Source organism: Phascolarctos cinereus, unplaced genomic scaffold (genome assembly GCF_003287225.1).
Source record: "Phascolarctos cinereus isolate Bilbo 61053 unplaced genomic scaffold, phaCin_HiC Scaffold_2;HRSCAF=192, whole genome shotgun sequence".
Classification (NCBI taxonomy): Eukaryota; Metazoa; Chordata; class Mammalia; order Diprotodontia; family Phascolarctidae; genus Phascolarctos; species Phascolarctos cinereus.
Genome location: NW_027555625.1, coordinates 269,389,146 through 269,412,854, shown reverse-complemented (window position 1 = coordinate 269,412,854; position 23,709 = coordinate 269,389,146). Strand labels below are relative to the sequence as shown.

Genomic DNA, 23,709 nt, shown 5'->3' with positions numbered 1-23,709 from the left:
ACAGAGCTCTAAGGAACTCTCAGTGACCCAGGTGATGGTTCTCCTGGAGATAAAGTAATGCCAAAAAGGTGAATTGGATTATTTACTATAAGCTGTCCAAATCAGCTTCTTGAAGTATAAAACAAAAATTCTAGAGTTACTCTCTCATTATCTAATTTGTAATCTTTTACTAGCAAAAGACAGGGGTTAAGAGTGGTTCATGTTATATGTATGTATAAGTAGATAGAGGGCACAGGGTGAGCTGAAGATTAAGGGGTCATATCTGGAGAATAAAATTAAGGGATGAGAGAGGATTATACTGGGAGAAGAAAGAGCTACCTCTAGATTTATCATTTTCCTGCAAATTATCTCACATAAAACAGAAAATCTCTTACAGTGAGGGAAACGTGAAGTGAGAGGGAATGAATCTTATTCTCATAGGATTTGGCTTAAGAGGGAATAACATACACATTCAATCGGTATGGAAATCTGTCTTACCCTACAGGAAAATAGGAGAGAAGGGACAAAGAGCAGGGATGATAAGAGAGAGGCAATTGGGAAAAGGGGTAATCAGAAGTAAATACTTCTGAGGAGGACAGGTCAAAAGAAAGAATAGAATAAATGGAGGCAGGATAGGATAAGGAAATAGAGTTATTTTCACAACATGTCTACTATGGACGTGTTTTGCATAACTGCCACATGTACAACTTATACTGAGTTGCTTGCTTTTTCAATGAGTGGTAGGAGGAAGAGAGAAAATTTGAAACCTAAAGTTTTAAAAACATGTTTTTAAAAAAATGTTTTCACATGCTACTGGGAAATAAATATAGTAAATAGAAGAGAGGACAGACTAGGGGAAGGGACATTCAGAATACATGCCATCTTGGGTGGGGGGAGATGGGGTGAAAATTTGGAACTCAAAAACTTGTGGAAGTGAATGTTGAAAACTAAAAATAAATCTTTATTTAAAAAAAAGTAGTTCATGGCTTTCATGATAGCCTGTTTTAAGCAGACTTCACCTACCACTATCTCAAGAAGATGCAGCCAGTTGTGTCAAATTTATCACTATTATGTAGCAGCCATTAAATCATACTAAGTAAGGATCCCTGCAGGCTTCCTACTCAGAAAACCACATATTAATGCTATTCATATTTTACTGTTATTTTGATTTTGTTAACTATTTCCCAATTTTTTTCTGGTTTGGGTTGCACTCAGCAGCATTGTGGGCCATGGGTTTGACACCTGATTTAGATTATATTTACAACAGAGGAATAAAATGTAATTGTACCCCTGTCACAACTTTGATTAATTTCTTGAAAATGTGTGGCTTGCTATCATGGGTCCTTTGCATGGTAAAGCATAGGAGTTCAGTCCTCTTTCAGGAGAGTGTGTCTTTCATTTCCTTAAGATGACTGGGGTCTGCAGAATGGAATTCAGGACAGGAAACTCTTTGGTATGGAAGAGGAAGTCTAACTCAGGACCTGACTCTAAGTTGAAAACTGCCTAAAGAGAGATCGTGGCATTTTGCTACCCAACCTTTTACAAAGGTACATGGATGTGAAGTAAACATGAGTAACATATTTGGCTGTCAGTGTTAATTTTTTTTTTTTAGTTGAAAGATTCTGCGAAGGGTTGTTTTGATTTTCTTGTACAACTCTAGCTATACCCAGGCAGAAGGCCATATAGAACTTTACCTTTAGACACCTGGAAACTTAGCAAAGCTAAATAAGGATTCTAAAGGGACCTAAAAAGGATTCTAAAGTGCTAATTGACAAAACTGTGGCCCAAAACACAGACAGAATCAAAACATTTATTATGTGTTCTTTTTGCACATGGCACTGTTAGGCACTCTACAGCAATGTGTAACATGCTGTGTAACAGCAAAACTGCCCTCAAGGAGGTTACAATCTAAAATGGACAATATCAATATCAATGTAGACACACTGAATAAGGCATTTTATAAAATTTTTTTGCTGTGGTTGATACATGTGACTGAAGGAAGCATGAGGGAGGACAGGATCAAAAAAGGAGGGAAAGGTGGCTATATTTTCAGGTGACCACACACTCAATGGGAAACCCTTTGGTAGAGTGGAGGTACCACTAAAATGAGTGGCTCTCCAGCATGAGCAGGGGACAAAAGGAATCCCACACTAGTATCCCCAAATGGAATACTCCTATAGCCATGATGAAAAAAAAAATCTGTAAGACTGTAGCCGACATTGACTCTTGAACTCCAGGTTAATGGGCAGAATCAGGTGGAGGGTCCTCCCGCCTTTCAACAATGGCCATGTGGTTGCCAATTACTGCATCTATCACACAACTCACCAATATTCAAATCTTTCATTCATTCATCCACTCAACATTCCTAGTACTATGTGCAAGGCACCATACCAGGTTCTGAGGGGGAAGCAATACCTGGAACTTAACAAAAAAGCCCAGTGCTAGGATTTATACATTCAGATGTGTTGCTGTGATTCAGTTTTTCAACCCCAGATCAGTAGAGAGCTATTTATACACCTGTATCCAGAGAGCCCCATCAAGTCTTGGGAACATGTCCACTATTCACAATCATTAATCATTAACTCAAGAGGCACATTTGATGAAGTACAGTAGTGGACAGGTTTCAATCTGTACTTGTAAAAGAACACATGTAGCAATACTCTACATATTTTGAGCTGCACAGGAAAGAGTTAATGGGGAGGAATCAAAAGGGGCAGCAGAGTGAAACAAAAGAAGCTAACTGTATAGAATACTAATGAGCAAGGACTGAAACAAGGTAGTAAAGGCTGGGCTAGGCTATTCTATCACTACAATCAAAATTCTCAATGGGGAAGGAAAAGCAGTGTTCCAATAAAACAGTCATATCTTGCTGAGTCCTTCAAAATATAGGCCTTGCACCAGTTTCTTGGTGGAGTTTATGCATAAACTGAAGCTAGGGAATGGTTCTCCCTCTGAGAACTTTAAATACAACGTTCTGCTTTACTGGGCTTGGTCCCTTATCTAACTGTATAGGGCAAAACTCCTAGAAAGTAACAGGGCTGAAACTGAAGTCATTGGTTTTTATTTCAGCACCTCAGTCAGTTTTACTATTCCTTGATGTTTGTCAGATTATCGGATATTAAATCCTTAGTGTTGGATTGCAGAGGTCTCCTTAGTAAATTGTCGTCACATGCTTAGCACATGCTCAGTTCATTCGAATCCCAGAAATGTAATTATGAGATAATTACACAGCACCATCTGGTTCTGGCTCTCAAGCCCAAATTTAATACCATGCATTCATAACCCTCAATAATCCCACAAGGCTTTAAAAGCGCAAGGAGATGGAAGGGACAATGAATTAGCGTAGGTGCTGGCTGGAGGGCAGAGTTCTGGTGTATCCTCTTCCTGCCATAGGCACTTCTATGTGGCTTTTCAGGGAGCCAATTTTACCAGACAGGTGCTGCTAAGCATTGCCAATGCCAAACAGGTGAAACAATTTATAAAACTGATGAGACTAAGGTAGCTTCCAAAGATCAATGAGAATTCATTTAGAGTTCTTAAACAGCCAACTGTGCTGAAAGTGAAGTCAAAATAAGTTTCCTATGATTACTGAAGATTTTGAGGACCAAGAAACCTGGAAGAACAAAGAACTCACTCCAGAACAAGCCTGGGTTGGAATTCATTGTCAAAGTATTTTCAGATCATAGGATCACAGATTTAGAGCTGGAAGGAACCTTAGGTCACGTAGTGTGACCCCCTTATTTTACAGATGAGAACGAGGCACAAGGAGGCTTAGTGACCTGCCTAAAAAGGTGATGGTGAGCTGTGACTTGAGCCAGGTCTTCTCTCTACTCCACACCCCAGCTCTTTGCGCCAGTAGCACTGCCTCCCTTGTCAAGCAGCCCAGTGAGTTCGTACAATCATAAAAGGGCGCAGCACTTTCTAGGAAGATTACAGACTTAAAAACCACCAGAGCAGTTGTACTTTGTCTTTTGCCCTAGGACATGAGAATATCAAGCACCATGGAGGGCAGGATTTATTAGGTCAGCTCAGGAAGATTCACTTTACAGAGGTAGTTTGGACTTTGCAAAATAAGCTCAACAGCAATGATGAACAGTTAAATGTGATCCCTTATTGAGAAAAGACTGGGGAATTGATCATTTAGGTAAGAAGCAATCTACATCAAGTCCTCAAATGAAATAAAGATAATCACATGGAGGTTGAGCTAAAGGATATCCCAGGTCAAAAGCAGACCACATTCCAAACCTCTCTAAGGTAAAGATTGACACACCACGCTACTGGCCAGGCCTAACTGACACATTCCCTGCAGTTAGTGACAAAGCAGGCTGGAGGAGGGGAGACAGGGAAGGACCTGCAAGTTGAAAATATTGAGTAACAATTCATGTGTTGTAACTCACCCGGGTGGGGCTGGCAAAGCAAGCTGAGAGATGCCATCATTTAGAGGACCAACGCAGTGCTGCCATTCTGCCTCCTTTAGATAAGGAATGATTCCTGTGCTAAGGTCCCTACACCAACAATTGCCAGTTTAAAGGAAAAGCTAGGACACAAGGATTTATTTCACAAAGCTATGACCAACCAACGGAGCAAGACGAAAAAAATGCCAATGATTTTATTTGAAAATATTTCCTATTAAGTTGATTTGTCAATTGTGTGATTGGTGAGATAACAATAAAAGTACATTGTGGCAGAAGCTTCTGACCTGGACTGTCACTATGTGAGGGAACACTTTATGCTATCGCACTGTGACTCCACTCAAATCCTTCAGATTCTCAGGCTGCCATGTACCACTTCACATCTCGGCAAAGGCACACCTTACTTCCCACTCACAGTCCAACAACTGGGAGATATGTTCTAGTGTTATGGGGTGGGAAGAAGTTTCCCACAACCTCCGCCTTATGACCCCAAAGTGACCCCCAATCCACAATTGTCATAAAAAACAGATTAAAAGGGGAAGTAGATGATCAAGAAAAAAAAGACTTGATTAGCTAAGAACTGAGGATTTGGGGAGGGCACCATCCAGCTTGGAGGTTAGTATGTAAACCTCCTTGATTTGTTGTCTATGCAAGTGTTGGGAGGCAAGAGGCCATAGAGGGACAACGAGAGGACTTGAAATCAGCTCCCCTAGTCTCCAGCTACTTCCCATTGTGGTAAATAAGGCCACATCCTGGAGTCTGACATTAATGGCAGTGCTCTGTGATGTCCACTACCACTGCCTTCTTCCAGCTGAAGAGAAAGTAGCCTGTGCCAGCCCCTGCCGCCACTGCGATGCAGAGGTACCCATTGTAGGTCATAAAGATAAGCATAAGAAAGTAGCTGATGACCACCTGGAAGATGTGCAACACTGTCTGCAGAAGGTGAGGGAAACTCAGCATCTGTTGCCTGGAAAACAAAAAGGGACAAAAATTAGGGCTGACCTTGAAAGTACTCACATCAATGAGGACACTGGGGTAAAACTCACTTCCCTGCCTGAACTGTATTTCATTCTTACCTCTACACCTCACTAACTCATCTCTGCTGGCTCCTCTGGGAGTCTGTTGTCAAGACAGTACAGTTGGCTAGTCAACTGTTTAGGGTGACTGAGCTAGAGACAGAATCAAGTGTGTAGGAATTACAGATTTCCAAGCATCTCTTCAGACTTGATGGTCATTCTGCTACAAATACTACATATTGTTCACATAATTTAGAAGAGATGTGTAGCAGAAATAAGGTTGCACTAGGAAGATGGCTCTAGTTCTGAATCTTTCTTGATTTGCTCAAATGGTACCAAAATTACTTGGTATTCATTCTGCATACATGTAGTTTCTCCCCAGTAGAATGCAAGTTCCCAGAGAGCAGGAACAATTTTATTTTAGTCTCTGTTCTCAGCATCTAAGATAGTACTTGGGAAATGGTAGACATGCAACAAATGTCTGAATCTGTGAAATGGGAAGAACACTATTTTTCTCCTCGGAAAGTAGGGCTATGACCAGGGCATCTTGGGGTTACTTCCATACCCATAATGCTTAAATTCTAAAAAGCACCACTGGCCAACTCTACAGTTTTGGACAGAGCAAAACTATTTTATTGCTGTCATCTAACAGTAGGTAGACAGATTTTGGACTCTAACTCCACAAAGGGGAAAAACATGTTGCCATTTTCACCTAATACTCTAGTATCTGTATTATCATTTTGGCAAACTCACATGTACCTCCCTCGAGGCACCTAGGATAACTGTCCATGCTTGTAAAAAAGATTTCTTCCCTTCCCTTTTCTGTACTAGATGGTCTGGCCATGATACAGTCCCAAATGTCTAATGGATGTAATCTAATTTCCACCAAGATTAGCTTACTTTAGGAGGAAAAACTTGGGGACCATGTTTTGTTAAGTAATTAAGTTACTGAATCCTTACCCAACAGTTTTGTGTGTTTCCATAAGAATAGTTCCATTTGGCCCTGGAACTGGCATGGAGTTGTAGCGAATGCTGACCTGGGATTTACGCAGCAAGCTCTCCCGGGCTATCTTGAGGCCTTCATAGAACATTGCTAACAAAAAGATAGCCACAAACGCCCCAGCCATTTCTAGTTAGGAAAAGAAAAAGAATAAGTCATCATATATAGAAATTCAAGGTTATGTCAGAAGGAACCAAAACAGATCAGAAAAATAAATGCTATTGTCATTTCTTTCTTTTAGCTAGGCATTGGGGTTAAGTGACCTGCCCAGGGTCACAGAGCTAGTAAGTGTTATGCGTCTGAGCCTGGATTTGAAATCAAATACTCCTTAATCTAGGGCTGGTGCTCTATCCACCACCTAGCTGCCCCCTATTATCATTTCTTAATACAGCAACCTCTACCTAGACAGGTGACAAGAAAAGAGAAGGGAAGCCCAGTGATGTTAAGACATGAGACTTGATATAAACTTCAAATCTTCTGTCAGAAGCAGGAACTCTGAAAGGTCACCTCTTTGACCCTTACATTATGAAGTGGTATTGGTGACACAAATCAAAAGCCTCACTGAAATCCAGGACTTCCTTTCCAACTAACTCCATTTCCTTGTATCCAAGGACATGCCATAAGAAATTTCCCATTTGGCACTCAAAATGGGTAGGTTTTTTTTCCTGTGGGGTTAGAATATACATACTAATGCTCTACTACTTTTTGGATCTTTCTTTCTTCCTCTGGATTTTGGGTGCCATACTTATTTTCTTGCCATGTAAAGAAAATAATGCATGTATAAACTTTCAAACAAACACAACCCTGGAATTAAACTCTAGGAAATGCTTTCTATGTCATTTAAATTTGACTGTAGCCCTGATTTTGACCAGCGGTAAGCAACTTGACCTTGATTGCCTCAGCAATAACAAAAACAAACAAAAACACTCCAAAATATTTCCAAAAGGATGAGATAAAATAGATTGGAAAGTCCACTTCCTCCTTTGGTGGGGTGGGAGGGGTGGGACTGGAGTCCTGGCTTAGGGTATTAAGACACGGTACCTACTTTAATGGATTTAAAAGACTGTACTTTTGCTAATACTTGCTTTGTATAGAACTCAAGCACAGTCTAAAGTCTGTATATAGGTATTTTTTTAATTTCAAAAAGATTCTATGGTTGTAAGCAATAAGTGATTAATGTTTACAATTGGTATCACATGATGAGTATTATAATCCTTACCTCACATGTGGGAAATGAAGCATAGGAACAGACAAAAAGAACCAATAACTGAGACAAAAATTCAGGTTTCCTGACTTCTACTTACCCCCAGGAGTATTGATCACCAATCCAGAAAACAACAATTCCACATTCTTATAGCCAAAATAGAAGGTCATGGGCTGCCAGAAATAGAAATGAGCAAGTTTAGATCCAAAGACAAAGTCAAGCATAAAACTGCAAGCTGAGAATGTGCCCGTGGAATTTTAAAATCACTAGCTTAAGGGAACACAATCTTAAAGAGAGATGTTTTAAGGAGTAAGCTGCTAAACCAGAGCCTGGATTTTTCCTCCTCTTCCATCTTACTTTATATACCTCATGTCTTCTGCCACTACCATCCAGGCCCATTTTAATGGGTATATGTTTATGGCTATACCATAGCACTGAGGAAGAGCCATTATCAATAGGCAATGAATACACAGCAGAGAACAGAGAAAACCTAGAAGGAAGCACAGCAAAGTGGGGCTGCTGCTTTGAAAACAATGTGTAGGATTTATTACATAGGTTTCTGTGAAATGGAAATTTTATTGTTTTATATTGAATCCTCTTATGTTCTGCTGTGTACATGGAAATGTTCTTTTATCTTCTTGTTTTGTATTTAAGTTTAAAATGAATTTTAAAAAAGGGCAATGATCACTACCAAGGCCCTCTACAGCAGTGCCAGCCTCTAGTTTTTAACAAAGCAGTTTAGTCAATGCATGAAATTCTACAGTTGTGGGGAAAAACCATAGGAGAAATAACACTGGAGAGCTGAGAGCTGGTACAAATTCTCCTGAGGCAAGTCACTTATTTTGTCCTCTTTGGTCAGTTTTTTCTCTCTACAAAATAAGGAGGTTCCATTCTAACATTCTTTGATTCTATGACCCAAATGGTGGGAAGGGATCAAAGTCTCCCTTTTGGTTACTCACCATCATCATCATGTCTCCTCCTCCACCATGATCATGAGAAGCTGTAGGGGATGAATGATGGTAGGGGGGCATAGTGCTATTCCTGCCCATATGGCTCATCCCATGATGGTGTCCAGCGGCATTCATCTTCCTAGGAAAGGTTGAAAATCAACAGCAGAATCCTCCTGAGATAGAGTTCTGGATCATTAAAGTACAAACCTATAATTTCTTCAACTCTACTTCTAAGGATATTAAAATTTATTCAACAATTTAAGAATTATGAGTTTCATGAGTCACAGATTTAAAAAAAAGTGTAAAAAGGAAACACTCAAGGTAGAAATGTCCCTAATGTCTGAGGAAAGGAATTAGTGTTCAGTTTCAGAAAAAGTCCTCCCCTAAAAGGAAGAAAAATCTTAATTAAAACTTTTCCAGTTTGTTATTGTAACAGTGTTCAAGCAGATTTGGTGACAGTTTAAAACCATTCTAAAGCTTGTTCCAATAACCAGCGATGTTGATCAAAAAAGCTACTGTTCAAGTTCAAATTGACAGGCCTGTATTTAATCAGAGTATGTCTCTTGTAAATTGGACTTCCAGATTTAAGTGATTTCTTCTGGGAGAAAGGTCTGTTGCTGCCCTAGGCAAGTTGAGTGACAAGAATCTGAACGCAGTATCATTTCTTAAAAGGGTTTCAGAGAGTGCAGCACAGAAAGCAAAGAGCTATTGGATCCATTTGGGTTTTTCCAAATTAGATAAGTTGAAACAACTGTGTACCCCGTCTAACAGTTACATGAATTGCCTTTTACCATGACACACTGCTTTATCACAGTAACTATGAACCCAAGTTAAAAGTCAACAGTTCTAAATCCAAGTAGCTAAAGGATATATCCCCTTCATTGCTTTCCTCAGGTTCTAGCAATGCAAAAACCCATAAAGGCTTCCCAAATAATGAGGATCATTAGTGAGGCCTCCTCCTCATTCTCTCTATCAATAATTGTGATGAAAGAACATCACGAGCTTATTTATTTATTAAACATAACCAAAGTTATACTTCAGTTAATTTTAAATGATGCTCAATCCAATTACATACATTAAAGAACTCAAAAATCTGGCATTACTAACACCGTCAAATTTCCTTTCATCTCTACATATTTGTGGATGGAATTGTGGAAGCAGAAACATGGTCTCTTCACTGAAGATTTTGATCTACTTGAGGAGATGACATATAAAGATAAATAGCAGGTTACATATGCTAAGTTCTAAATGTGTATTAAAGGTGTAAGTGCTACTAGAATTCAGAGGAAGAGTATGTGGTAGGAAGGATGAGATCATTAAGAACTGAATTGTCCCAAAGTAGCATTCTATCCTGAGTAAATAAACTGCAACCAGGACTTTACCAATTCTTGGAGGTCAGGTCTGAGGAGGATCCTAGTCCTTTCAACATAGCTGAGCTTAGTGGTTGGGATTTTTTCTTGATCCCATTCCTACCATCACAGGACTAAAACCCACAAGACATTATCAGCCTAATTACTTATTAAAAGGAAAAAAAATCCATCCATGGGAAGTTGTGCTAAATCTAAATGACTTTAAGAAAGGGAAAAAAAATTAGAATATCTACCAGTGTACAGGAACTGAATGACATGATATTTTGCATATTTTTTCCACTTGGGTTTTTCAGTTAATATTCAGTTAATATTTTTCCCTTCAGCAGCACTCAGAGCACACACAATGCAGACTGAAGCATACTATTTACTATTTTTTTCTCCCCTGTCCAAGCACACCACCCTTGGGCTCTCCTCCCTTTCCACCACCCTTCCCAACAGAATTTATACTTACAGATAATTTGGCAGTTGGCTACTTTTGAAAGTTTCTTTCACCCGATTTGATCTCAAACACCAAGCTCAGTTTCTTCCAGAATAAAACTGTGAATGAAGGAGAGAATAAGTCAAAGTCCAGACAGAGTCACAGCAGTACTATTTGCTGTCTTTACCTGAAGTCTGAAAGGAATGGTTTAATCTCATGGTAATCATGAGCTGTGCTGTCTCTGGTTTATTCAATTTCCTCTAAACTCCTCTGACAGCTTTAACTACTTCCTCTCCAAGGACTGCCTCTGCAGCTCAGCCAAGCCACCTTTTTCTGTGTATAGGGTTCGAGGTCTACAAAAGAGTAGGGTGCTATCTTGTTAGAATCACGGCCAATTTCTCAGTTTACAATGTAATCTGAAATGAACATGTGACAGAACTACTGAGATCTGGTTGATCTTAAAGACCTTAAAGGGGTCTTTTTTAACCTTTTGGGATTCTGAGGCTGCATGCTGATTCTTTTCAACTTGGGAAATGTCACTTGTTGAAAGTTCCATCTTTCATTTCTCTTCTTGGCCTTATTTCCCCCTTTCATCAAATAACATGCTGAGTGTATTTCAAACATGCTGACTGGAGAATTTTAATGATCATTGTCACTCAAAAACTCAGTGACAGAACTAATAGAAATGGCAGCATCCAACAGTTAGTTGCCTCTTCCTCTAGAAAAGCTCCCCGACAAAGATTTTGGAAAAGTCTGGAATATAAAGTGAGTACCATGGGGAATCCATTAACCAAAACAGATGCTAGGATCCTATGAACCACAGAAACCCCAACTTGCCGTGTTTCATCAGCTGAACAGTAGGTCTTTTCAGAGAACAGCTGGTTGTTATACTAGTTCAGTTTCAAACCTTAGTTACTGCCCAGTGGACCTAAATGCAATTATCTGACTAAAATTTAAGCGTTACATGCTTGCTTCTAGAGGCACCTATGTAAAGCTCAGGAAGCTCAGGAAGACCTGAGTTCAAATCTGAACTCATACACTATCTGTGTGACCCTGGGCAAATCACTTAACCTGTTTGTCTTAATCTATCTGAGAGGAAAGGAAGGCAAGCCACTCCAGTATCTCTGCCAAGAAAACCTCAAATAGGGTCATGGAGAGGTGGCCATGACTAACAACTGAACAAATCTTGTTTCTACTGACCAGAATACTAACAGATAATGGAATAATGGCAGATTTCTTTAATGGCCACTGTACTGCTTATTATCTCCCTCAAACCAACTTTAATATCCCCAATCCCCAGAGCAGTATCTCTAGCCAGAAGGCAGTTTTAGAGTAAAGAAAAGTACCATGCACTTGAAATCGGATGGCCCTGGGCCTACAGCTCACTCTCAGGATGCTTTTGTGCAAATCAGTTAACCTAACCTCTTGGAGACTCAGTCTCCTCATCTATAAAATGAGGGGCTTCCTCAGCTCTACATCCTATGATCCATGTTTCTAATGCTTTCTATAGACACACATAAGGTAAGCATAAGTCCCTGGAGGCCCTAGGTTCAAACTCCACCTTTGCCTTTCACTAGTTTGACCCTGAACAAGTCACTTAATCCAAGACAATCAATTACAAAGATGTCAGTCTAAAGGAGCTGAGAGTTTCCATGCTATGAGTTCCCTACAGCAATAAAATTACAGGTGCAAAGTGATTTCTTATTAAAGAAATAAAATGCCAATTATCAATATATTTACTAGATGAGGTTTCCATAGACCATGACAGTAAAAGTGAGGACCTCTCTGCAACACCATAACTTAAGCTTACTTTATTGCCGACAGCTTATTGGAGGGCTCAGTCAGGAAACTGGCCTGGAGCACGGAAGCACTGACCTGGTGGTGACTGATAGGGCTTCTAGGCTTAGTCCAAACTCCAGCCTATTCAGCATTTTCCTGTTATTGCACAACTATGGATAAGGAACTAGAGCCCACAGGGACTGGGAAGATTACACCTCACAGAGTGGCTACAAAGGAGGTGTGAAGAAACACCTGGCAGAGGCTCCTTTCTCCTCTGGCTCAGACAAAAAGATGCAATCAGTAGTCTCAGACAATTCTTCTAGAGAGTGCCTCCATTCTCTCCACAACTTCCTACGTAGTGAGAGCATGGGAGAATTCTTAAGAAGATTAGAGTCATGTTCCGTTTCAAATTCACATAAGCAGCAAACAAAACAAAGAAGTCTAGTCTCTCCTCAGCTTTGTGCTGATCATATAATCCCCGAGTTCTAGGCATGGAAGAGAGATGGGAAATTCAAGGTCAACGTACATGAGCATAAAGCAGTTAGAGCTATGATCATATGACAAGCAAAGATGGGCAGTCATTAAAACCCAGGACTTGAACTAACCACGTAGAAAGATGTTCTGAGAAATGTCCCCGGTAGAATTCATTAGCCACAGGGGACTTGGAGCAAAAACTAGTGTTGCAAACCTTTGTGATTTATCACATGCTCATTGTCAGAAATAATTCTCCTTTTGCTTAACTGTTTTCCTTTGTGACAAGGAAGGATTCCATGCAATAATGGGAAGAAATATTAGGAAAGTGTGTGGAAAAACAAAAGGCCTCAATAAAGCGTAGAGTTACGGAGAGGCCACTAGTAAAATAGGAAAAAAGGAACCTCAAACAAGGTAATCTACTGCCTGTCTTGTGTGTTCAGTTATTTTCAATTGTGTTTAACTCTTCATGACCCTATTTGGGTTTTCTTGGCAAAGATACTACAGTGGTTTGCCATTTCCTTCTCCAGCTCATTTTACAGATGAGGAAACTGAGGCCAACAGGGTTAAATGATTTGCCCAGGGTCATACAGTTTAGTAAGTGTCCTAGGACAGATTTGAACCCAAGAAGATGAAGATTCCTGACTCCAGGCCCGGCATTTTATCCACTGTACCACCTAAACGCCCCTTATTGTATCTCACCTCAGCCCAGTATGATGAGGAGACAATATAGCAAGCCACTTTCAATCTGGCCCAAGATTTCATTAGCTTTTTTTGGCTGCAAAAAAATCATACTGTTGACTCACACTGAGCTTGTAGGTCACTAACCCCCCACCCTTATCTTTCAGACAAAAAGAACATGGTTAGACCCATATAAAATAACTTGGGAGTTACTGTCTTACACTTATCCTTATTATCCTATTAGATTTATACCAACGTACAAGCCTGTCAACAGCTTTTTGGATCTTGACCCCATTATCCAATGTATTAGCTCTCCCTATTAGCATTGGCTTATCTGCAACTTTGATAAGTAAGCCATCTATGCCTTCAACAAACTGTTGATAAAATGTTGTGACACATATTCACACACAGTTTGCAGCTTGGAAGAAACAGTTCTCTGCATTTGGGACACCTGGATAAAGAGCTACTTCTTCCAAGCTGCCAATGAACCATTCTTTGAGAAGTGTGGTGGATGCTTAGCTGGTGAAAACAAGAATCAAGAAAGGAAAGGTAGTTGTCACATGGAAGAACTACATTTGCTCCATTTGAATCCAGAAGGTAGAACTAGAAGCAACAGGAAATTGCAAATTAGCAAATTTAGGCTTGCTGCTGGGGAAAACTCCCTGACAATCAGAGGTATCCGAAGGCAGAATGAACCGCCTAAGGCATTATGTATTTGCCCCTTGCTGGAGATCTCCAAGGAAAGACTGGATGATATCATTGATCCTGAGTGTCTTTGGAGAATGAATTCATTTTAGTGATCGGTTAGTTGGACTGGATGGCTGCTAAGGTCTCTTCCTTTAAGACGTCACTAACCATCTCTTTAATAAGACATCCTGGATTTTGCTAGGAATCAGCTCACTGGCATGTAATATTAAGACTTTTTAAAATTAAATTCATAAGAAATGTTCAAACTACAAGGAAATGTTCACTTAAGGAATCCACTTCAATCCTTTTTCTCCAAGTCTGTTATCTTTCCTAAACTGTGACTTACAGGAATGTACTTAATGACAAAATTTACTTAAGTGATACTACCTTTGAAGGAATAGCTGGTCTGGCTAAGTACAATAATTAAGGATCTCAAATACTCCACCCTACCTGAGCTACAGAAAACAAGAGCACAGAAAATAATGAAATAGGAAAGAAAGACAAGTCAACAGAAGAGGGAGAAATTTCAAATCCAGGGCAAAACACAGATTCCTAGATGAGCTGGAAGAGCTGAGATCATTTTATAACTTGTTAACATCAAATAAAGAGCTGAGTGAAGACAATTTGAAAGGACTGACCAAAATTATGTTTAGAGATTATTCTGTGTATTTTTATTTCCTCCTTCCACCTACTATACAATAAATCATCTTTTAAGTAAAATACTGTACATTCACAGCACCTCTATAGAAGTCTCTGAAAGGAGACAAAATGAGAATCTCTGCAGATTGTAAAAATGTTCAAGTAACAGCTTAGACTGAGTGGCTGAATCAGACTAATAAGCTGCATCAAAAGAGAAGCTTTTCCCAGAAGCCCTGGGATGCCCAAGGTATAAACTACTTCAAACAATTACATTACAAACCCAGATTTAAGAGCTTTCATTTATGAAACCAATAAAAATGACCCAGGCCAGCAAGAAACAAGAGCATGGCCTGGAGTTCAGAACAGCAACTCAAAGCATAAGAAGCCAAGAAATAGCTTCTCTGCTCAAAGCAAAGTGTGCGTACAATGATGAAGTTGGACTAATATGACCCCACCAACACCACAGCCTGAGATCCCACCTCCTGGCTGAAGGTAGGTGATACTAGATGATGACAAGGATAGCTGTGAGGAGAGAGCTGTCTTCTGAGTCGCTTGGGTTCAAGACAAGACTGACACATACAAGTCAAGATTGTCTGTGACACTGAGCAAATTGTGAGAAGGTACCAATGTGAATCAGTAGAGAAAGTGCCTTCACAGAAGCTCCCTCCACTGATGAAATCACATGTCTAGTCAAGAGTAATAATAAAAACCAAAAAATCTTGTGTGAAAGCCAATCTTCAGCCTGGGTTTAATTAGGTTATAGGGAGAGGAGATACTTGGTTTCTGGAGGTTAGTTCAAGGTTGCCCTCTCTTCCTCAATAGTATCTTCTCTCCATTATTCTGGTAAGCTAAACAGATAACAATCATTTTGCCTCAGTCGGAGGAAAGGACTGCAAGCTAAAAGACAATCACAATATAATTTACGCTAACGTAAACCACTGATTATTTTTTTCAAGAGTGAATCGTTCAGCTTCCCTAGCAAGTCTCAATTGGAATGCAACTGCCACAGAAGCTGCATGGTGTAGTATAGGTTCCCAAATGTATTTGCATCATTTAAAAAAAAAGTTTTTAAATGATGCATCTTATTTAATATCGTAAGCAGGAACATATTCCTGTCGATGCATGCTGGACTTCCTGACAAAACTGTAGGTGTACTTGGACCACTGATCTGTTATAACTTGCATTCTGTATGTTTATTTGGAAATTATAATCACTGACTTTAACTCAAAATGGCTTTTCAAAATTTTTTTCTCTTTCCTTATGCTTCTACCACCCTATTTTTAATCAACGCCCCCAATTGCACCCGACCCCAGCCCCACCCCCAATAACCCTAGGCCCCCCCCAGGGTGTGGCATTGCCTACTTGGGGGAACCTGTAGACCGTAGCAGAAAGAGTAAAGATGAGACTGGAAAAAAAGGAAAGCTGAATTCTAGTCCTCACTCAGGCACTAACGTACAGGGTGATTGTGGGCAAATAACTCACAGGACCTCAGTTTCTTTATTTGTAAAATGAAGATGTCTAACTTCTTTTCCAGGTCTAACACTGCAACTTTAGAATTTCTTTTGGCCCCTAAAGAAATGTCAAGGTTTCCTTGTTACCCTCTGCATTTTTCAATGCTTTCCAGGAAGAATTCACTAAAACTTGATTTAATAATACATTAAAGACTCCTTGTGCAAACCTCAATCTCCTCTAATTCCTCCCTATAATCTAGTTTGGGGTGGAAGGGGTCAGATACTGTGTCTGGTGTTATGTAACAAATACAAAAAAATTTATATGCGTGGAGGTTCTCCAGAAGCTAAATAGGGAAAAAGTACCACGTAAAACTAAAAGAAATTTTGCCCCCGTGAAAAGATGAAGGATTTTATTTCCTTTTGTTGCAGAAATGAGGGAATCTAGGTGTGGAATGCTTTCTTTGCTTTTTCCCTTTGTTACAAGGCTCACTGGACACACGGTAAGGTGGGGGTTAGAGAACATCTAGAGATTACTGAGAAAAAAGCATCAAAAAAGGTACCAATAACTTAATAAATTCACAAAAAAAAAACCCACAAAAGAAAAATAGGGTATGATGGGATTACAACTCAGAAGCCACAAATTTAAGTTCACTGGTGTTTCAGTGAAGTTTTTCCCACCAGTGCAGTAGAGTCTCAAGAGTTGTTGTGGTAAACAAAACAAATCATCTGGTAACTTTCTGGAAATCAATCCATCAATTAAGTATTTATTGAGCAAATATCTACTATAAGCCAGGCAATGGAGATGAAAATGTAAATGAAACAATCTGTACCCTCAAGGAGTTCTATCAAAGGAGGCAACATACATAAAAACATATGCAGAATAAATTTTAAAATGCAAAGCAGTAAAATATTAAGTAGTTACAGAAGGACAACTCTACCACTTGGGGTGGGATGAGGAAAAGTACCATGGAGAACAGTGGATCTCAAACTTTCTAGTTTCAAGACCCACAGAGCTTCTGTTTGTGTGGGTTATATACACTGACATTTATCATATTAGAAATAAAAACATAAGGGGCACCTAGGTGGCACAGTGGATAGACCCCTGACCTTGGAGTCAGGAGGACCTGAGTTCAAATCAGACTTCAGACACTTGGGACACCTACTAGCTGTGTGCCCCTGGGCAAGCCACTTAACACTGACTGCCTCATCAAAAAATAATTAAAAAAAATAAGACCAAAAAAACCCCCAAAACACACCATCTTAGTGTTTTTATGAAAATACAGACTTCTTGAAAAGTTAGAGGGAGGAGAAAGAGAGCTCGGTAGAGACCAGGACACAATTTAAGCTGTATCTTGAAGAGATTTAATAAAGCAGAAGTTATGATGGAGCATATGTTCCAGTGAGTAGGGGAGATGGAATACTGTTGATGAAGAACAGAGAAAGCCAATTCGGGCCAGAGAGTCAAAAGGAGAACTGCATAATGAGGCTGTAAAGAGAAGCAGAGTTTATATTTTACTCTAGAGTAAAAAGGGAGCCGTTAGACATGGTCATAGCTTTGCCTGGGGAAACAGTTCATAACAAGGCCCATAATCAATGATTTTGTAAGGCCTGCCAGAGCCTACACTCCAGTGGCAAAGCCTTCAAGAACGCAAGGTGATCTCCAAGTTATGCAGAGACCCACTGGACACATGGAACCAGTATGGTTGATCTGAACGCAGCCTAGGCAAGAGGGTTTTTCTAAGGTAGAATACACTTCAGAGTGACATGTGACACAGCCTCTCCTAATACAAATGACAGACCGACTTGTCAGACAAGTCTTTTTGTTGCTACCAAGAGGCTTTCAGGCAAGCCAAATACTGATTATGGCCCAGGGAAATGAGAATGTTTAGGTTGTTTAATGATGATACTGATGAGCTAACTTAACAAGTGACTATATTTGCATATATTTCTCAATATATTATTTGTATTTTAGTCTACTTCCTCTGATGTAAACTATTCATTGAGGGGTAATGAAAACGAACAAAATGGAGGAGGAAAATGTTATCCCTGGCTCCAAGCAGCTTTTGCTTTTATATGCTATCCACAGGGAATACAGCAAAACTAAACCAACTCTCCTCCACAACTCTTCCCTTGTCCAGGTACAATGCCAACCAAAAGCAATTAAAAACAAACAACACATCTGATCTAGTCCCATGATGACAATAAGAGCAAATGGTTACAAAACAATGAAAACCCTTTGAAGTAGCAAGTTCTCTTCTGCCTCTCTACATCCCAGTTAGTACTCAGAATGCTGACTTAACATAGGAACCACAGCATCCCTGTATAAACTGCTAGAAAGACTGCTTCTAGATTTCTGAAGTACCTTAAATGTTGTTGACTGCACCCTTAGGTGGGGCGGGAAGACAGATTGTGAAGGGAGAAGCAATTGAGTGAAAGTGGTATTCAAAAGTGACCTAAAAACACTGGGGAAGTATGGCAGCTCCTTTTTGCCTACAGAATTAATGTAAGGGTAAGAAAAAGGTGATATAGGAAGGTTTACTAAATGGGGGATTCCTTGGATACTCAAGGAGAGTTTAAGTAACTGGTACAGGGTAATACAAAGTTTGACTATGCCTGAGGAAGGTAAGATGGAGTAAGAGCAGGGGAATAGTTTGTGCCTAGGGTAGAAATAGAAACTCACACAAGAATTAAGGAAACCAAGCTAAAACCAGGACCAGGAAGAAATTAACTGTATATATATCCTGAACTTTTAACATAAAGGGCTGGGCCAACTCACCCTCACACAAAATTTGCATATTAACAAACATCTAGACTGCCAATTGTCCCTTCACTATCAACATGGAATTGTTTTTTTCAGTCTGCTTGCTTCCAACATTATCCCACTTATTCAAGGGACAGGAAACCTTGTCAAATGAGAAACTATTTGCAAAAAGCCCATAGTACAGTGTCTGGCACATAGCAGGTTCTAAATAAATGCTTATTCCCTTCCCCTTTCCCAAGGAGAACCTTTTTAACCTCTATGTCCTCTCCAATCCATTCCATTTTTGAACAGCTCTAATTTTTTGGAAGTTTTTCCTGAAATCAAGCTCTTTGCAAATTCCTCCCTTTGTGGCCCAACAGAACCGATCTACAGGAACTCTCCTCCACATGAGGCTTCAAATACCTAAAGATTGCCACCATATCCTCAAGCATTTCATGAGAAGTGATCATTTGCTGAACAGGATTACAAACTTTTTTAAAAGGCAGGAATTTTGCCTTTTTAGATTTTTATGCCCTCTACAGCCCCTGGCACAGCACAAGAAGAGTTACAGATCATCCAACTTGCCAGTTCTTGAAACACTTAGGGTTTCCTAGATCTCAGCTGCTACCCTGATTTTTAAGCACAGACTACCCAATCTTTGTGCTCATATACATATTTGTCTATTACCTCTAATTTCCTTAACGTTAAGTATCGCGCCTATTCTCAACAGTGCCACAGCACCTGGAATGCCTTGTTCAACAAAACCAACTTTTGTGCTAGTTCACAGAATATTGTACAGGATCTTTCATAAATCATATTTTTAAAAAATGGGCAAAATACAAAGATTTGAAACACCAAGCTCCAACTTGTCAAAAGATAACAGACGAAGACAAGTACCATCATATATTTCAAAGTCTGAGGTCTACATGTTTTCACTGTGCCTATTACCTTAGGCACAAAAGCCAGAAGTGAACTTTTTTCTTGTCAACTACTAAGTGAAGTGTTTAAATTAAAAACATGGTTTATGGGCAAGTTTATTTTGAAATCAGAAACTGAAGAATTCTTTAATAGCTTTTCCTAAATGTGCAACTATAATTGTCTGAAAACTTGCAACAATAGAAATAAAATGGTGAGGTTTCAGTTTATTAAGTTGCCTAGTCTTAATATACTTTAGCCCAAATGAGAAGGTTTATAACTATACAAACAAGGACCAGTGTCTACTGAGGCAAAAATAATTTTAACTGAAGAAACCTCAGTTTGGGGAATGCAGAAGGATGCTTTTCCTTTTCTCCACATAGCTGGACATAGACCTGACTTTCCTGAGCCAGAATAAGTGGGCAGAAGGGTGTGTCCTAGCTGGACAAACTATGAAGCCTGACATGGTGGCACTAAACATAAGAAGGCCCTGGCCTCCACTGACTTGGAACTTTTGAACTTTGAACTGACCTCTTAAAGTGGGCTGGTGGGGCATATTTTGGAGCTATTTTTAACATACCTGGAAAGAACTGGGAAAAAACAAATTGAGGAGGGACAGTTGGTAATATGGTTGGGACAACACTAACATGATGTTTCCTAGTCAAAGAACACAGACAATTATTAATATAAAAATTTTAAATACCAGCAAGGACAGCAACATATCACAAAGATGACTATGACCAGGTGAGACTTCTACCAGGAACGCAGGGCAAGATCAGTATTAGGAGAAGTATAAGCATCAATAGATGAAAAAGTTGACAAACTACATTCATTGCTTATAAAAATTCTAGAAAGCATAGGAATAAACCTATCATTTTAAGGAAAGCACTATCTAAATGCAAGAGAGCAAGCATTATCAACATTAATTCCTGGGAATCTCTGGGCCTCAATGCGCCCCTATGTTGTGACTAGCAGTTTCTAAATGCCCCCAAGAAGACTACCACATTTCAGCTGTTTTTAAGTACTACTCTGTTCCAGGAGATCATCACAAGGCCAGTTCTGCAACACTCCCTAAAAGCAGTTCAGCTATTCTATGTATGCGAGCTATACTCCCTCCTGTCTCCCATAACTAAACCTTAAAGGAATCCCCTTTCTTCCCTCCCTTCCCAGACAGCCCCCTATGAAAAGTCAGCAAGTTGTCCTGAACTGCAGCTACCTGACCCTGAATACCCTATTTTATTTACTGATCACCAGTATAGATCAGTTGGTCTGAGTTTTTTCCCAGGTCTGTCATCTGTAATGGGCATAAACTAGAAGTCTTCTCAATAAGAATAGCTGTGAAGCAAGGTTGTCCGTTATCATTAATACTCAATATTATGCTAAAAATGCTAGCTATAGCAATAAACCAAGGAAAAGGAATAGAAGGCATAAGACTAGGCAACAAGGAAACTATACCTCTTTGCAGATGACATGACATACTTAAATTAGCATTTCTATATTATCAACAAAACCCAGCAGGAATAGATAGATATTCCATTTAATCAATATATTATATAGTATTATACAGTATATCTACCAAAGAATTCTCTTAGAGCTAGAAAAAAAAATTCATCTGGAGGTACAAAAGCCAAGAATATCAAGGGAATTAATGGAAAAAAATATATGAAGGCAGCTCAGTAGTACCAGATTTCAAACAATTCTATAATGTGGTAACAATAAAAATAATCTGGTACTGGATAAGAAACAGAATGGTTGATCAGTGGAATAGATTAGGTATATAATATATAAGTGACTACAGTAATTTAATGTTTGATAACACAAAGATCCAAGCTTTGGGGGACAAGAACTAGAAAGGAGTCTGGCAGAAACTAGGCATAGACCTAGATTGTATACCAAGATAAAGTCAAAATGGGTACACGATTTAGACATAATAATTTTATTACATTAAATTTAAAAAGGTCTTGCAGAAACAAATGCAGCCAAAATTAGAAGGAAAAAGGAAACTGGGGGAAAAATTTAAAGCAAGCTTCTCTGATAGTTCTCATTTCTCAAACACAGAACTGAGCCAAATTATAAAAAAAAAATTGTCATTCCCCCAACTAATAAATGGTCAAAGGATAGGAACAGGCAGTTTTCAGATGAAGAAATAAAAGTAATGAACAATCCTACGAAAAAATCCTCTAGGTCACTAAAAATTTGAGAAGTGTAAATCCAAACAACTCTAAGGTGCCACCCCATACCTATCAAACTGGCTAAGATGACAGAAAAGGAAAATGACAAATGCTGAAGGGGATGCGGAAAAATAGGTACACTAATGCTTTGCTGGTAGAGCTGTGTACTGGGTCCAACCATTCTGGAGAATAAATCAGAACCATACCCAAAGGGCTATAATACTGCCTATCTTTTGACCCAGCAATACCACCACTAGGTTTGTGTCTCAAAGACAGTGAAAAAGGAAAAGCACCCATCTGCACAACAAAAATATTCATAGCAGCTTTTTCTGTGGTGATAAGGAATTGGAATTGAGGGGACGCCCATCAACTGGGGAATGGCTGAACATGTTGTGGTATGGTTGTAATGGAATACTGCTAAGCTGTAAGAAATGACAAAGGGGACAGTTTCAGAAAAACCTGGAAAGACTCACGAGCTGATGCAAAGCAAAGTGAGCAGAAGAAAAGCACTGTATACAGGAAGTGCAATCTTGTAAAGAACTGATGAACTCTGAGTACAGACTGAATCCTATTTTTTCACTTTCTTTATGTCCTTTGCTTTTCATTTATGGCAGCGTAGCTAACATGGAAACGCTTGCCATTTCCTTCTCTGGCTCATTTTTATAGATGAGAAAACTAAGGCAAACAGTTAAAGAGACTTGTCCAGGGTCACAGAGCTATTAAGTGTCAGGCCAGATTTCAATTTAGGAAGATGAATGAGTCTTCCTGACTCGAGACCTGGCACTCTCTCCATGGTGACACCTAGCTGCATGCATACTGTGTTTTATCATACATCTTGCTTTCTCAATGGGTGGAGAAGGGAAGAGAGGGAAAGAATTTACAATAGAAAATTTTTGAAAGAATGAAAAACTATAAATAGAAAAAAGCAAATACATTATATTACAAAATCTGGAGATGGACTATGGGCTTGAACTCTTCTCCATCTTCCCCTGTTCAATCCCTGCATTAGTACCAAACCTCTACATAGTAAACATGCTAATACAGGACGGTTGGAGATGAGGGGACACTAATTAATTGCTTGTTGGAAGATAAGCACATGATATCAAACAGAGAAAGTGATGGGAAGATAAGGTTGTGGCTGTGTGTGTCATATCTCTAAGATACATCCTTAAAGTATAAATCCCTTGGCTTTTCTAAACATTTTTTCAATTATCAAGAATTTTCTTTACATCCTGCCACCACTATATCCATACCTTCTACAACAAATTCCTTGGATTAAGAGAGATCGTGTATACTACCTCCACAAGCTGTAACTTCACAGAACAAACTCCTTGGCTTGAGATGCATTTTTTTTAGCTCCTAGTCTAAATCAGCCAAACTACTGTCTTCTGTTGAGATAAACATCTCATAAACACTTCTATTATACTGCTCTATGAAGCAGGAGCATCTCTAGGAATGTAAGGCAGCTAACTTGTTTATCATCATTCTGTGATTCAATATAATATTTCTTATGTTATAATATAATATTCAATAATTTGTTAAGTTGCCTACCTAGACCTTTAAATTAAAAAGGCTTATTTGCTTTCTAAACAAAGAGTTTATGAAAAAGGACAATCTCATTTACAGAAATGTTTTTTATTGTCTGGAAGACTTGAGTTTGAATCCTAAACTCAGATGCTTGCTAGCCGTGTGACCCTGAGCAAATAACTTAACCTTTCTTAGCCTCCTCATGTCTAAAATGCGTATTAATTACCAATACCTACATCTTAGGGTAGTTAGGAAGATCAAATGAGATGGCATGTGTAAAGTGCTTTGCAAGCTTTAAA

The 23,709-nt window shown here is 39.2% G+C and overlaps 1 protein-coding gene across 2 annotated transcripts in view; it reads right to left on the bottom strand.

Moving 5' to 3' along the window:
- Window positions 1-1,775: 1,775 nt before the first annotated feature.
- SLC31A1 (solute carrier family 31 member 1) overlaps window positions 1,776-23,709 on the bottom strand; it is a 29,056-nt gene continuing 7,122 nt past the window's right edge. For both annotated transcript variants that reach the window (XM_020965449.2, XM_020965447.2), the window contains exons 2-6: window positions 10,383-10,468; window positions 8,571-8,700; window positions 7,712-7,784; window positions 6,368-6,536; window positions 1,776-5,358 (exon numbers count right to left, since the gene is read on the bottom strand). In XM_020965449.2, coding sequence (XP_020821108.1) covers window positions 5,157-5,358; window positions 6,368-6,536; window positions 7,712-7,784; window positions 8,571-8,696 — 570 coding nt within the window. In that variant the 5' untranslated portion in view covers window positions 8,697-8,700; window positions 10,383-10,468 and the 3' untranslated portion in view covers window positions 1,776-5,156. The remainder of the gene's footprint in view (window positions 5,359-6,367; window positions 6,537-7,711; window positions 7,785-8,570; window positions 8,701-10,382; window positions 10,469-23,709) is intronic.